Source organism: Salarias fasciatus, chromosome 13, assembly GCF_902148845.1.
Source record: "Salarias fasciatus chromosome 13, fSalaFa1.1, whole genome shotgun sequence".
NCBI classification, from domain to species: Eukaryota; Metazoa; Chordata; class Actinopteri; order Blenniiformes; family Blenniidae; genus Salarias; species Salarias fasciatus.
Window position 1 is genome coordinate 11,863,617 of NC_043757.1, and position 16,493 is coordinate 11,880,109.

The window sequence follows — 16,493 nt, forward strand, 5'->3', positions numbered from 1 at the left end:
AATAGGATGACAGTTTAATGAGCCCCTTGCTTGGTGTCAGCAACACATTGTGAAATTGCGCCTGCTGCCATATTGTGCGCGCCCACTTGAGCATTTGAGCAAGCCGTTCATTAAGTCGCCGTCTTGCGCGTGACGCGCTGCCCACCTGACTTCCACTCCTTTGTTCGGCCGCAGCATTTCCGCGCCGCTGGTTTTCCCAGCCTGCCGTGTCCCCGGGACCTGCAGAGTGCCGTGTGAGGCACGCACTGCGTTTGGGAAGCTGAGATGAACCTGGAAATGCTTTTGATGCCTGCCATGGGAGGGATTAATAACATCACTGGCTGTTTATCAAGTCCAGGTTCAGGGCTGTGTGTGTCTGCAGCAAAAACGCACTCAGGTGACTGAATTTCATGCACGCATGTTGCTGGAAACTAAAAAGAAACACTTTGGTGTGAAGAAAATTGAATTTTTTTTTTTGCTACAATCATACAAAATTACAGAGCTTGAATGAACAAAAACAGGAGGTCTGTGACTTCTCATCCTCCTCATGAAAACTCCATCCAACTCAGCAGGAACAATGAAACGTAGCAATAAAAGGCTGCCCCCTAGTGACAGCAGAGGGACCAGCAAAGACAAGACAATAGCACTTGTGACTGCAGCCTCTATCTTTAATGATCTAAACAGCGGAGTCGGTTAGACGGGTGACTGCACGCTTTGGGCTGCACTCCTTCACTACCTGCTCCATCCCCCTCACTTCATTACCTTCCCCGCCCCGCGCTTCTGCCTCACTGCTTCAGAGGAGGAAGTGACCTTTTTTATATATATAAAAAAAAAAGATTTCCCTACAACTGATGGAGAGCAGAGAGGAGCGCTGCAAGGAGGTGCAGCTAAAAATCCATCTCCGGCTCTGATAGCGTCAGAATCGATTTGACACACTTCCCTCCATGAGCCCGAAAACACAAGACGCTGAACTAAAGGTGGAAGATTAAGTAGAAGCAAGGAGGGAAGCTGAAGACATTGAGAACTATATTACTCCCAGTGTCCCAAAACAATCCACCAGCTCCTCTCTAAAGCCGTCAATTCTTCCCTACTGGAGAAACTCTTCACATCATAAAACAGTCTTTATATATGCATGAAGAGATCTTCATAAAGCAAAGACAATACAACAATGTATCCTTTGAAGCAATCTGTTGATACACAAAGCTACTTTTTCCATTCATGTGGATTACTTATTGGTTACTTGACACAGAAACTCATTTCCAGTGGCTCATCTGAAGCCGAGTCCATCGCGTTTCCCCTCGTTCTGGTTGAAAAGTCAGAGTTCACTGACGTCCCCAGCGTGTGGAGCAACATCAAGAGACGACATGTCTTTCAAAGAGCGCTCATAATAATTCACATTTGAACTGATATTTAAAAAGTGTCTTCAAAGAAGAGGAGAGTGACCTTTCAAATACAACAACAAACACGTTCTGGAGTCAGCGGGAGCTAAAAAAAAAAAAAAACTGTTCTCTCAGGTAATGGTGCACTTATTCATGCTCACAATTTAAAAGGGATATTTAAATCCACTGTAGTCACTGTTTATATGCGACTGGTGGAACAAATGACTGAGTATAATGTGAAAAGAGCCCCACGGACAATCATTTTACTTCTGTTTCTCTGCTTTGTGGTAGTTTTCAGCATATTTATGGAGATCATAATAGTCCAGGAATCAAAGTTATTAAATGTAAACGTTATAATGAGATCATTTTGACAGAGAAGCATCAAAATTCAGTTAGCTATATTCCAAGAAAAATAAAAGTTAAATGACTAACAGCATACCTTAAAGGTGCATTAAGGAGTTTTTCAACTTTAAAATACTTATTTTCCACCATAAATATGTTACACATTTTTAATGATGTGTACAATGTGCCCTGACATATTCATTGTAAGTGCCGCTAACAGCGCTAAATTGTCACTTGAAAGTTGCAGTGCCGGTTCGGCACCAGAATTTTTTTTGGGAGAATTTGAAAGGAATGATGTAATGCAAGCTCCGGCTGGCCTGATTTAGTTAGGTTTCGTTTTGTCCGCCATTACTCCACCAGATGCTTAGTGAGCAACAACTGAGCAGGATCTTCCAGAAAGTAAGAAAAGACTGGCTTCTAGCACTGCCACAGCTCCAGCACAGACTCCACCAGGTAAAAGAAACCTAAATTTTACTCGAGCGCTACTAAAAGAGCGAGGAAGGAGTTCCCCTCTTCCGTGCACACAAGCCACAGGCACGAGTGTTTCACTAAGCTGCATTACGCCCAAGGCCTGCAGGGGCCGCTGTTTTGCATAAAACGTGCAAACTCCTTAATGCACCTTTAAACTGTTCTCTAATCGTCAAATTAAGCAGCACTGTGTTTTTTATAATTATCAACAATAAAGTTTTACCAACCATGGAGCATGTAACCTGACAATTACCTCTACAACCGAATGTTTCCCTCCACATTCAGCTCTATTCTTTACCACAATGGGAGGGGTGCTGGACTGTGCTCCGACTGGGGACTCCATTGTTCTACTGGGGGACTTCAACGCCCACGTGGGCAGCGGCAGTGAGACCTGGAAGGGGGTGATTGGATCGCACGGCCTCCCTGATCTGAACCTGAGTAGTGTTTTGTTATTGGACTTCTGTGCTAGTCACAGTTTGTCCATAACAAACACCATGTTCGAGCACAGTGTTGTCCATAAGTGCACTTGGCACCAGAACACCCTAGGTTGGAGGTCGATGATCGACTTTGTTGTCATCTGATCTCCGGCCACGTGTCTTGGACACTCGGGTGAAGAGAGGGGCAGAGCTGTCGACCGATCACCACCTGGTGGTGAGTTGGATTCGCTGGCGGAGGAGGAAACCAGACAGACCTGGCAGACCCAAACGTATTGTGAGGGTCTGCTGGGAACGTCTGGTGGAACCCTCTGTCAGCAGGGTTTTCAACTCCCACCTCCGGGAGAGCTTCGCTCATGTCCCGAGGGAGGCTGGAGACATTGAGTCCGAGTGGACCATGTTCTCCACCTCTATTGTCGAAGCAGCTGCTCAGAGCTGTGGTCATAAGGTCTCTGGTGCCTGTCGTGGTGGCAACCCCCGAACCCGGTGGTGGACACTGGAAATAAGGGCTGTCGTCAAGCTGAAGAAGGAGTCTTACCGAGCCATGTTGGCTCATGGGACTCCAGAAGCAGCTGACAGCTACCGGCAGGCCAAGCGAACTACAGCCCCAGTGGTTGTGGAGGCAAAAACTCAGGTCTGGGAGGAGTTCGGGGAGGCCATGGAGGAGGACTATCGGTCAACCCGAAGAAATTCTGGCAAACCGTCCTGCACCTCAGGAGGGGAAAGCAGGTCTCCGTCAACACTGTTTACAGTGGAGGTGGTGAGCTGCTGACCTCAACTGGGGATATTGTTGGACGGTGGAAGAAATACTTCGAGGGCCTCCTCAATCCCGTCGCTATGTCTATAGAGGAAGCAGAGGCTGAGGTCTCAGAGGTGGACTCGTCCATCACCCAAGCTGAAGTCACTGAGGTGGTCGGTAAGCTCCTTGGTGGCAAGGCACCGGAGGTGGACGAGATTTGTCCTGAGTATCTTAAGTCTCTGGATGTGTAGGGGCTGTCTTGGTTGACACGTCTCTGCAACATCGCGTGGCGGTTGGGGACAGTACCTCTGGATTGGCAGACCGGGGTGGTGGTCCCCCTGTTTAAAAAGGGGGACCGGAGGGTGTGCTCCAACTATAGGGGGATGACACTCCTCAGCCTCCCCGGGAACGTCTATGCCAGGATCTGACCGATAGTCGAACCTCGGATCCAGGAGGAACAATGCGGTTTTCGTCCTGGTCGCAGAACACTGGACCAGCTCTATACCCTCCATAGGCTGCTCGAGGGCTCGTGGGAGTTTGCCCAACCAGTCCACATGTGTTTTGTGGATTTGGAGAAGGCATTTGACCACGTTCCTCGTGGTGTCTTGTGGGGTGTGCTCCGGGAATACGGAGTACGGGGCCCCTTGTTAAGGGCCGTCCGGTCTCTGTATGACCGGAGTAGGAGTCTGGTCCGCATTGCTGGCAGTAAGTCGGACCTGTTCCCGGTGCATGTTGGACTCCGGCAGGACTGCCCTTTGTTCTGTTCATAATCTTTATGGACAGAATTTCTAGGTGCAGCCAGGGACTGGAGGGGGTCCGGTTCAGGAACCACAGGATTTCATCTCTGCTTTTTGCAGATGATGTTGTCCTGTTGGCTTCACTGAACCCGGACCTACAGCATGCACTGGGGTGGTTCGCAGCCAAGTGTGAAGCAACAGGGATGAGGATCAGCACCTCCAAATCCGAGGCCATGGTCCTTGACCGGAGGAAGGTGGCTTTCCCCCTCCAGGTCAGTGGAGAGACTCTGGCTCAAGTGGAGAAGTTTAAGTGACTTGGCGTCTTGTTAACAAGTGGGGGACGGATGGAGCGTGAGATTGACAGGCGGATCGGTGCAGCGGCTGCAGTGATGCGGTCGTTGTATCAGTCCGTTGTGGTGAAGAGGGAGTTGAGCCGAAAGGCAAAGCTCTCGATTTACCGGTCAATCTACGTTCCCACCCTCACCTGTGGTCATGAGCTTTGGGTCATGACCGAAAGGACAAGATCCTGGATACAAGCGGTCGAAATGAGTTTACTTCGTGGGGTGGCTGGGCGCTCCCTTAGAGATAGGGTGAGGAGCTCAGTCACCAGGGAGGAGCTCGGAGAAGAGGCGCTACTTCTCCGCATCGAGAGGAGCCAGCTGAGGTGGCTCAGGCATCTGTCCAGGATGCCTCCTGGACGCAAGTTGTTCCAGGCATGTTGCACTGGGAGGAGACCCCGGGGAAGACCCAGGACACGCTGGAGAGACTATGTCTGGCCTGGAAACGCGTTGGGATCCTCCCAGAGGAGCTGGAGGAAGTGTCTGTGGACAGGGAAGTCTGGGCATCCCTGCTGAGACTGCTGCCCCCGCGACCCGGCCCCGGATAAGCGGTAGAAAATGGATGGATGGGTGCATCTACCTCACAGTTTTAACATGGGAGCATCAAACGCATTTTCTAATTAAAAATGAAGCTGTTTTTCTCCAGCTTTTAAATCTCTGTGCTGATGATTAAGGCCTTCATGCTGACCCAAGCAGTAAAAATGAGTCACATAGCATACTTAATTCATCTCTACATCTGCAGCCAGGAGTCTTCCCAAAATAGCAATCTGAGTTTGCAACTTTCGTCCTCCTTAAAACTACATTTCTTCACATTTATATCAAACAAACATGATATAGTGAGTTCAGTGCAGAATATCTTCCTACCATGTGCTGGTAGACAAGAGTTTACATAGAAAAAACACATTATATACATATATACAGAAATCTGTTTTAAAGCTGCAATAACGACATTTGTGCTTATACTACGAACTCTGAGATCTATGAGAGCTATCGTGTTCACTAAAATGAGAAAAAAGTCAAGAGGAGGATGGGGTCGATGGATGGGTTATACAGACTTTAGGTGACGTGGTGACAGAAAGATAGTTGGTTAAAGCGAATGCAGAATCTTTTCAAAATGTGACCAACAATATTTAGAATTGCCTCAAGTTAAACAAGCAGCTATAAGACTAAATAAAGCATATGTTTCATCCTTCACCATCACAACACTCTTCATGGCCGTTTGTCTCCAGTGATAATACCTCCTCTTTATTAGATGTAATGTCCGCTTGCTCCTGCAGGGGGCGCATTCATTAACAAGAAGGGGAAGTCTGATTATCTCTAAGTCACATGGCCATATGTGCACTTAGTTCACAAAAATAATTAAAGGGACTCTATATCAGCTGTGAAATTAATCCAATATGTATCATATTGTCATTGAAGTTATCCTGCCCTGTGCAAAACACACATTACACTGACAAAGAGCCACTCAGTGTATGTAGACTGAGGAAATGTCCAATTTGAAGAGTAACCTGACCATTTCTATCAGGACTGCCTTCTAGAAATTAGAAAAGAATAAGTCTTGTTCTTAAAATATCGTTCAAAACCACCAATGGGAAGAAATTTCCCATTTCCATGTATTAAACTGACTGTCCGGTGAGGTAAAGGTGAGTGGACATCGATCAGTGAGAATGCGAGGAGATGTCGTGATCTCTTATATCCACTGTTAGAAAGTTTCTATTTCAGGAAAGAGGCTGAAGTGTTGCCTTCAGCTGCCTGTGATAACTGGAGGCGCCCTGGTCCCGGATCACTCACCATGCTGGGCCTCCCGGTCCTCCAGCTCCTGCCTGAGCTGCTGCCGCTGCTCCTTCATCCTGGCCAGCTCCTGGCTGCTCCCCGAGCTGAGGCTGTGCAGCCTCTTGGCCAGAGCCTCCAGCCGGTCCCGCTCCAGGTACACCGCCTTCATCTCAGCCTTCAGCTCCTTGGCGCTGCCGAAGTCATTACCTGCACCGGCGCACCGCAGGAGGACATTACACTCGCCCTCGCCCGTCAATGAGCTCCTTGATCATTAATGGCGTAATTAAGTGGGGCTAATGGTGGGAGATTCGACTGAATGGGGTAAATCAAGAATATGTGATGTGGCAGGGACGTACTGGGATTACGTTTAGTGGAAAGTTACCTGAGATCGCCGCCAGTTTGGCTTCATGCAGCGCCAAAAGCTGCGTCTCGGTCTCGCTGACTTTCCTCCTCAGGCTGCTGCCCAGCCTCTGACTCATGACCACCTGGGGATAAGAGGGACAAGCGAGAGAAGGGGGGGGATGGTGGTAACTAACAAAAGCTGTGTAGACACATGGATCCCACAGGATGCATACCTCTTTTCCAATTCCACTTTCATTTTCTCCGTGACACTCATTTTTACAAGACCTCGCAGATTCATTTCCGCCGCTCTGCGCTTGCCCTGCTTTGAATACACAGCCGAGCATCAACGCACCACGCGCTACCTTGTCTATAACCTTTACAAAGAAAAGAGAGCGCCTCTCCTTTCACAGAGGCGCACGGGGGAAAATGTGAAATCTCCATGAAAGATATCATTAGAAGGTCAGGGGAGAAAAAGGCCCTGAATGTCAGTGCCTGATGGGAAGGCAGCACCTCAGCCTGGCAGCGCTCACAGAGGAGGTGGCGGCCTGTCTGGCCCCCATCTGCCCTCGCGCCGTCCTTTAAACCTCTCCTCCTTTTCAGCGCACGCGCTTTCAGTTACAGCCAGATACAATCCCCGAGATGCGCTTCCCTCTTTTGAGGAACTATTTTCACAGCTCAAAGGGATGCGGAGCCGGATTTTCTTCTTGAATCTGACACAGTTCTGTGCAACACTTTGAAAAGCCTGTCAAATAGATTGGTATTTCTGAGGCTGAACATCTCCAGGGAGTTTTCTTCTCACAGACAGAGAGAAAGCACTTTTTTTTTTCTCCTTTCCCCCAAACAGGCTTAGATAATAGTATGTCATGAATTACACGAACTAGAAACAACTCTACAGTGCTATTCAGACTGTAGAAATTTGTGACAGTGGCGAATTAATTTCAAGACATCAGGCTTTTTCGCACAATTTCGAACAACTCAACGGAGAAAGTGAAAGTTACTTTCATGCCACCAATCATTTTGTCACAGCAGGTGTGCCGTTTTCCCACATGGTGGATTTCTCATTTGGGAGCCAAACTTTTAATTTCAGCCCGACAATGGACAATCTTGTGATTGTGGTGAAAGTGGCTGCGAAGTGGAAAGCCTCCACGCGCCTCTGAGGTGCAGTTATAACATCACCCAATCATTTGATGATGGGTTTCTAAAGGGTACAGTCAAAGAAGGAGGTCTTTACAGATGGCCTGGCCCCTCGCTGTGCTCCTCTCCCAACCCTGAAATCACCGCTTTGCACCAGAACGCCGCATCTTTCTGCTCGCACAGATCAACAAACGAAGATCGGCGAAGAACGGGAGAAGGAAGCGTCTCTGGAGCAACAGGAACACGGTGGATACAGCAGAAAGCATGCAAAATCACTTAGACGAAACAATACACTACAGAGAAACAGCAGTAAGACTAAATTTACTAAGTGCTCCATTTTCTCTCATCCAGTCTCTTAATTCCCAATAGAAATGCATTCCAAGTTAAATAATGACACGTATTTCTGAATAGCACCGCATTGTCTTAGAAAGGATTTATTCAAAATGGCATCTCCTGCTGCTTTTCACTCTGGCTGAAGGAAAAAAAAAAATCCACTTCCTTGTCAAATAGAAATAAGCACATGAATAGAGACACTGACATTTAGTATGCATATTGAACACAGTGAGGCTGGCACACGCCACATACTGTCTATTTTGACTTACTCCTCATTAGATATTCATACACATTCAGTCATTGTTGGCATGCTGGGAGGAGGCTGAGCCGAGCTGGAATAAATCGGGTCAGACGAACAGTGGCTTACTTTTGCAGTAGCTTCCTTGATGGACAGATTTAATGCCTGTTCCTGCTCCTGGAGTCTGTGAAAAAGGGGAAAAAAATATGTTGTAGTGCAGCACGAAAAGTCACTTCTTTCTTTTTGTGGCATTAGTGGATGTTAATGAAGATTCTGCCAGGTTTTTTTTCCCCTATTGAGCTGCAAATCACTGCAGTTCACCAGCTACAAAAGTAATTTACTGAGACTTGTATCTTCCGTATAATCATTTCTACAGAAAGCTTGTGTGCGGAAAAGAGAAGATATAATCTAATATGTATATCAAACAGCATAAATGTTCAGCTGCACAAAGACAATTTGTGATGTTTAAACTGAGCTGAGTATATGAGATTTAGGTTGATACTGAGTGCAAACATAAATGCAAATGGGTGGTTTAATGATGCCGTATGCCCAAAAGACATATCCTGCATTAAACTCAGCTGATCGAGCTCATTAGGGAACGATTGGCGCAGACTGCGGTATGTTCAATGAAGTGCACTTTCTCCGGACCTGAACAACACAGAAAACCTCTGGGATCAGCTGAGTCATCGTGTAGAAACTCCCAGAACCTCGAGAAATTTCACCCAAACTTTTTTGTGAATAGTGTAAATAAGCACAACAGGCTGAAGTTTGCTATTCAGTTGCATCATGTAAACAGACCGAGCTGCAAGTAGCTTTATGGACATTAATTATAGAGAAAACAAGCTAGACGGATTTTATTTACTTGCATATTTTTTTGGTCATTCAGATTTTACAATGTTGATGCTCTTCCTGGACTGCAGCAAACTCAAGCAGCATTTATATTATGTATATTATATATACATAAATCTTGTAGGCCAGTAATAAAAAAAAATATTCAACTGTTTAGATCAGAGATGTCAAACTACAACCTGCAGTTCAACTCAATCTGAGGGAAGATGCTGCGAAGGGTAAAAATAACAAAGACGGCATGACACGGAATTTTTTTTAGCAAAAGAAACTGTGGTTAATATTTTTTTTCATCTGAGGTGTCAAACTTTCATTGGGAGAGAAGAGGTGTAACAAAAGACCGAGACTGAGTAATGAGCAGCACACACAGTGTGAACTGCAGGGAAACCAGCGATGCAGCAGCCAAAGTTAGCGACATCCATTTCCCATCATGAGATTCAGAACACAAATTTTTGTCAATTAATCAGGATTAATTGTACTTTTACTCTCCATTTAAAATTCCACGAGAACGACTTTTACTTAATTGTGAGGTGTGGTAATTCTCATTATTTATGAAGGAATCATTTTCCTGTTCTCACTCAGATTAGGCTTTTTAAACTTAAGTAACGTGAGCTTGCAATGACAAGAGTATTTCTGATATCACAAAAGCAAAATCGTTTCCAGACATGTAAACACGCTACAGTTCAAACTGCTCACATCAACAGATACAAATCAATCATAGGAAGAAGCAGCAGAAAATCTTTCTGCAACGTTAGAGACAACACAGTCACCTTGGACTCGTCCCAGTCATCTCAATCATTGGACACATTTAATGTCATTACAGCCGATGTTCAGAGGACGTCTGTATGAAAAGAAATGCCTCCAAAAATCAGTGTTACTGTTGCTTTTTCTTCTTCAGTGTTTCAATCTTTCTGGGAAAAAAAAGTGGATTTCTTTCATCCATCGATTGCAAGGACACCCACACGGGGGAAAAAAAGAAAGCTTGATGCGAGACAGAAATGTCTGGTGTTATTTGAAAGGGGAAATGCAACACAATCACCGCAATGACCCGGAGCACGCCACCTGGATGTGTGCAGCTGAATATCCAATCAGGGGTCGCAATTTCAATCAGCGGCGAGAATAACTGCATTCCAGTTTGGACGAGAGGATGTCAGATATCAAATTATGCCAGCGGCGGCGGGTCACATGGCAGAGAAGGCGATAGGTACAATTTACATGTCTTTCTAACAAGTGGCAAAGACAGAGAGGCCCTTCCACGGTGATCCCTCGCTGGCTATTAACTTCAGAGGATATGATGCAAAGTAATCATTAGCATCTGAGAAAAACCATTAAAATTCAAAGCAGGCTCGAGCAGGTGTGAGAGAAGAGGAATCAGAGCGCAGAGGACGCGAGGAATAAAGTAGTTGTGACCGCTGGATGAGTCCTCTCTGAACCTGAAGGTAAACAAACCCCTCTTCCAGTCTCTCCGATTCCCACACTACACCACATTCGTTTGTCACGAGCTTTTGTTTGTAAAGATCCACAGCGAGTGCTTTCATTCTGCAGAGAGACAGAAGCCAGATGGCTCATGCACGTGCACGTGCGCTCCTTCCAAAACGGCGAGTAAATTTAGCCCAGCAAACACCCAGTGTTTATCCAGTGTGTAATTCTAGGGGTTGTTATTTGGGATCAGAATCTGACAGTGTGATATGACTCAGTTTCATTGACATGAGAAGAACAGAGAACTTCTCCAGACCATCATTCTTCCTGGAAAAGAATGAAACTGGGAATTATTTTGTCAAAGTAAATGCAACCTCTCCGAAGAAGAATTAATCTAATGATAAGAACAGTTCATAATGTAATGGCAGAGGATAAACGCTTCACTACAGAGGCAGTCTCGCTGGCATTCACAGCTCTTTAGCATCCCCCGCTGGAGGAAGCAGGTACTGCATGAACTAACACAAAGTGAGGAGAGAATCTCAGGTTAAAAATTCATCAACTACTCCGTGTTGACTAAACAGGAGCGAGGGGGTGATCTGATAACTGCAACAACTAGTAAGACATGAAAACTGAAGGAAAATCACACACGAGGGAAAAGCTGAACATGATTACAGCTGTGGTGGAGTTCAAATATGATTTGACCTTTTCACAACTGTTTCACTGTGCGGAGCCATCAGTAGGTAAACTGAATAACAAATAAATGAAAACTGTGACGTAAGCTCAGCTCAATCAGTTGTTTTGTTCTCGCCAGCATACATTCTGAGCCATAAAGGGATCGCTAAGCAACACGCAGGCTTGAGATTCAGCTCATTTGAATCAAGTACTGTTTATTTTATATGTGCAAACATGGGGGGAAGAAAAATCACCTCATTGTCATTCTTTTGTTTCCACTTGCTTTTCTTTCGTATACAAACCCCACATCGATACTTAATCTCCTTCATTCTTATTTACCTCTTATTCTTATGATACTGTTTCTTCTGCTTACATAACTTTGTTTCCCAGTTTTACTCTATCTTTGTTGCCAGGATTTTATGCTTTATGTAAAAAAATATTAATAAAAAAGTTATTGTAACAGCTCCTAAAGGATTTTCAAGGTTTGTTCTGTATGTGGGACATAACCCAAAATATATTTTGTAGTGTAAAATCAATGTTATACCAGTGAACAGCTTCTCACTTCATAGTAAGGGATATTTTTTTGCGTTAAGCTCCAACAGTCAAAGTGATAAACAGGAAAAACCATCAGAATGAGTGTCAAATGCAAACGTATACAGTGTGAAAATGTTTCCTCACAGCAGAGTAATTCCCATTTCCCACCTACTTTTGCACCATTTTTCAGCCGCTGTGCAGTGAAGCCTATCATCAAGTCAGTAATACATGCAGGTATCTGCAGTGAAGCTGCTGGCTTTGTTTGGAGCCTTTTCAGCTCTGATCACTCTCTTTTCACTCAGTAACTACCTGCAGGGTCTCATTTCTACTAAATTATGAGGGAAAAAAATAAGATTATCTCAATCTGTACCCGTCATGTCAGGATTAGTATAGAAGGAAAATTTCAGATTCGCTCATCATAACCTTTACTGATACGGTACATTTCACCGTTTCAACAGTCTCAACTCGTTCTGCCACACGTGTGTGTTAAGTGTTGCTGACCTGAGCATGGAGGGCGGGGGCGCGACGGAGATCTGCGAGCGGTTCTCAGACGTGACCAGGTCCCGCAGCGTGCGGCTCATGAGCCGGAGCTGAGCCACGGTGCAGCTCCGCAGCACGGAGCTCTCCAGCTCCTCCGCCTCCACCTGCTGCTCCTCCTGCTGGATCCGCTGCTCCAGGCAGCGGCTGCGCTCCTTCAGCTCCGCCAGCCTCCGCTGCAGCTCCGAGATCTCCTCCTGAAACACATTTCAGAAGGTTTCACGTTCAAGGTTTACTTTCAGAATTTCAGTTGTTTCAAACCCTGAAATGGAAAGAAAACTTTACTTTTTGATGTAGTTTTTAAATTCATTGCAAAATAATTAGATTTCCACACACACACACACACACAGTGAGCTGAAGTTACCTCCACAAGCCGTTTCTCTTGGATCAGGCCATCTTTTCGTTGCGTTGCACCCTGCAGTGAGTCACATCGCTCCCCTGCCAGCAGCTCTGCTCCCTCCCTGCAAACCGGCCACAAACAAAACACACATCAGCCTCAGCGCTCGTTTTTATTTACATTTTATTTTCCATAGCTTTCAGTGGCAACAAAGTTAATTAAACATAAGAAAAAAAAATATGTGTTTACAGTTGAACAATGACAGCTATTTACTTGGAAGTACAAAATGCTTATCGTGACGACATCAATTACAGCGTAACTGCTCTGAAATAGTCTGCAGAAAAAAAAATACTGATAAAGATAATGATAATGACATATGATTAATTATAGAGGACAGGACCTGGACATCTGACAAGTATTCTGCATATCAACACAAATCTTACAGGTTCTTTAACGTCTGTCAGCTTTTATTAAATGATGTAGGAAATAATTATTCTATTCGTGATTTCACGACGAGAAAAAAAAAGCTATTTACATGGCGTGCCTGTGTAGGCAGTCGAAGTAGTTTGTTGTTCTCTTACTGACCAGTGAAATCAGTGAAACTGCTACATTAAAGACACAAGCTGTCATGTGTCTTTTTTCTGAAATATCTGCTTACAAACATAAGAAAAACTGCATACTGATTTATGAGCTGGACTGCAGCAAGCTTTTCAGGTATGAAGAACTAAAATATCAGTACTTTCTCCTCCTTACACTGTTGAAACCGGCTCATCACTGGTTTGAACCTGTATCAGGATGAGTCAGAGTTATAGTGAAATCATGTTGGAAATAGCAAAAAAAAAAAGTAACACTTTATTTGAAGCCCCCCTGCATAACACATTATAAGTACATTTATAAAGCATTATAATGCCATTATAACACGTGTAGCTAAAGTTATAAACATTCATTGATGATCACAATGCCAGGACCTAACCCTAACCCTAACCCTATGCTGTATAGTGCTGTATAGTGAGTTATAAAGCATTGTGATCAAGTATGAGTGTTTATAACTACTTATAATGTGTTATACCGGGTTCTTTAAAGTAAAGTGTTACCAAAAAAAAAAAATCCAAAAGGTTTTAATGAAATTTAAAGTATATTTGTATAATAATTAATGATTTCTCCAACAATAGCATTTTGTACTGAATGTTTTATGTTTTCATTCAGTTCAATCAGTACCTTTGTCACAGTGTTTCTGAAAAAAAAATCTGTATTTCTACCCATGTGAGAAACATGAGTGTTTTCAGCCGCTCTGGGTTTTTGCTTCTTTTACAGGCTTTTTGCTCCATTAGTTCAGGATCCTCTAATTAGACCACACCTGGTTTCCTTCCTGTTAGAGGAAATATTTTGGAGAGCTGCCGCTCATCGCTCTGCACTTAATCATAAAAAAGAGCATTACAATGATTGCAAAATCATGGTTAAGAAAAAAATCAAAGATGAGTAATGAAACCAAAGAAAATTAAAACATGCTCTGATGAGCAAAGTAGAAAAAAAAAAACATTTCCCGTGCTGCTTCACAGTGATGAGTTTCAGCTCGATGCATCTTGGTGTGACTGACCTGCGCTGACTGGATTCTGCCCTCTGGAGGGCGCCGTGGACCACCTGTCTGAGCCGCTCTAAGAAGAGGGCAACGCCAGGCTGCCTGGAGGGCAAACCCAGCTTCAGAGCTCCTCGCTCCCTGCACAGCTCCTCCAGCTTCTTCCCAAAACGCTCCGCTGAGGAAGACACAGAGGAAGAATCAGTCAATATAAACATCTCACAGCGACACAATAGTACTGAGTTAATAAATATTAAAATAAAGTGTTGTTCAACCAACAGCTGAAAAAAGTTTTAATAAGTTAATTTCAGGAGCAAAATTCATTCAAATTGACTTTAAAAAAATGTACAATAGAGGGCTCCTCCCTGATGAAGCAGCTGAATTTGAACTCCATTCTCTTTAAGATTATCCATCCATACATTCTTTATACTGATTTGTTCAATTCTGGGACAAAATACACACATTTTCAAATGGGAAAAGTCAAGAATATATTTCAATATCACTGGTTTTTGTAACAGCTGCAACACATCTGGTAATGCGACACACGTTATACTCTTGTGGGTCACTAAAGCGATTTTGGGAGAACTTCCTGTGTCACAATGTCCAAAATACTTTCTGTTTAATTACTAATATTAACAGTATTTAGGCTTCCTGAAAACTGGACTCAGTTTACAACAAAACAGGTGGCTAAATATCAGCCTGTTCACTCTCATTTTACTTCTTTTACTGATATATCCCTCCTCCCTCTCTTACTTACCTATTTATACTATATCCTCTTTTCCCCCTCTTTCTATCTTTTTGATTTTTTTTAAGAGTTATGTTTTAGTTTTTGTGGGCGGGTCACTCGCTTCCTGTAAGGCGTAAATGGAATTTACTGGATTGGGTAAGCTTTAAAAAAAGTATTTTTTTCAACAATGTGTGCAGTAATATGCTGTTAAAGTAAAGGTTTTCTAGGTTATCAGTTTAACTGCTGTAGTAAAAGGAATTTCACAAAAAAGAGAAACAAAAAAAGCCCCTTTGATCCTGAGAAATTCAATTCAGTTTCTCCTGATTTAACATTCATTCCACATTTCATGGTACTTCATTGGATTTAGAGTCCTCATTAAATTACCAATTGGTTTTCAAAGTATTTTCAGAGGCTTCACCTCAGCCGATAATAATCACTTGGCAGTGACCCCGACTTTAGAGATGATTCCAGTGGACTCAGAGTTCTGCCCAAAATCAGGAAAGACACTAATTTAGCCAGAAAATCTTTCCAATTTTTCTTCCTCTTGAAGACAACATCTCACAGATACATATTTTTGCTTATTCTATACATACTGCTGGAACAAAAAAAAGAAAAAGACAGCTGAGCACAAGTGGAAAACGTCCTGCCCGGTGTTTGCGGTTCACGGTATCGAAATGCAAACAGAAAGTGCGACAAGACGAGACTGTACTGACCCAAATAAACACAACCACACTAATCTACAGCTGATGTATTTATTTCTGTCACAAGGCCCCAAAAGCAGGTCACAGTGAGGTTTTCTTTGAAAATAAACTTTCCTCACATCGTGGAGACCAAAATATTTGGGTCAGACAGGAACACAATGAGTCTGGTTTCATCTGGAGACGGATTCGTTATGAGGGACACGACACATCCATCAGGTTAATAACAGACCTTTTAGGGTGTTTCCATGAATTTTCAAAGTCACAAGGTCAGAAGTTAAATACTGAGACAAAGATTAGTGGAATCACTTCGTGGATTCCAAGGTCAACGACTGAATGAATGAATGTTCTTCAACCCTGACTGAGGTAAATATCTCTCACTGTGCAAATTCAAGTATTACTAATTACACGAGACACAAGCAGCTTCGAGCCTCTAAATCCAGTAATAGGATTGGTGTGGTGAGCGTGTAGCGGTCGGTAAACAAACTATTTCTCCAGCTGTGCTCAGTGTGTCGACTTTATTAAAATTCTCTGCAAGATCTGAAGAGAATTAGCAGGAAATCAAACCGCAGCGTAAGACAAAGATAAGATGAAGTCTTGGTTCACCTGCATCATAGTCGTCATCCAGGATGGCTTTCTGCTGGAGCCTCTGCAGCTTCAACATCATGGACTCGATCTGAGAGCGAGATGCAAAAAACAGAAGGCAGAGCAGGTGAGCCAGCAGTCGGCACAAAGGTCAATGACCTTAAAGCTCCAGCTGGAAATATCTGCTGGTGCAATGACTGCCACTGTGACACTGGGTCAAAGAGTTTGGGGAACTGACACGGCCTTGTCAGCACAAAACCATGTCTGTCTTTTCCTATTTAGATAACTTGAGAAATACCAAACTTAAAATATATATATATATATAT

The 16,493-nt window shown here is 43.9% G+C and overlaps 1 protein-coding gene across 1 annotated transcript in view; it reads right to left on the minus strand.

Moving 5' to 3' along the window:
- Positions 1–16,493, minus strand: part of disc1 (DISC1 scaffold protein) — a 45,910-nt gene that overhangs the window by 23,855 nt on the left and 5,562 nt on the right. The window contains exons 3-9 of the mRNA XM_030106468.1: positions 16,189–16,258; positions 14,179–14,335; positions 12,609–12,705; positions 12,209–12,441; positions 8,366–8,420; positions 6,572–6,674; positions 6,208–6,396 (exon numbers count right to left, since the gene is read on the minus strand). Of these exons, the coding sequence (XP_029962328.1) occupies positions 6,208–6,396; positions 6,572–6,674; positions 8,366–8,420; positions 12,209–12,441; positions 12,609–12,705; positions 14,179–14,335; positions 16,189–16,258 (904 nt within the window). The remainder of the gene's footprint in view (positions 1–6,207; positions 6,397–6,571; positions 6,675–8,365; positions 8,421–12,208; positions 12,442–12,608; positions 12,706–14,178; positions 14,336–16,188; positions 16,259–16,493) is intronic.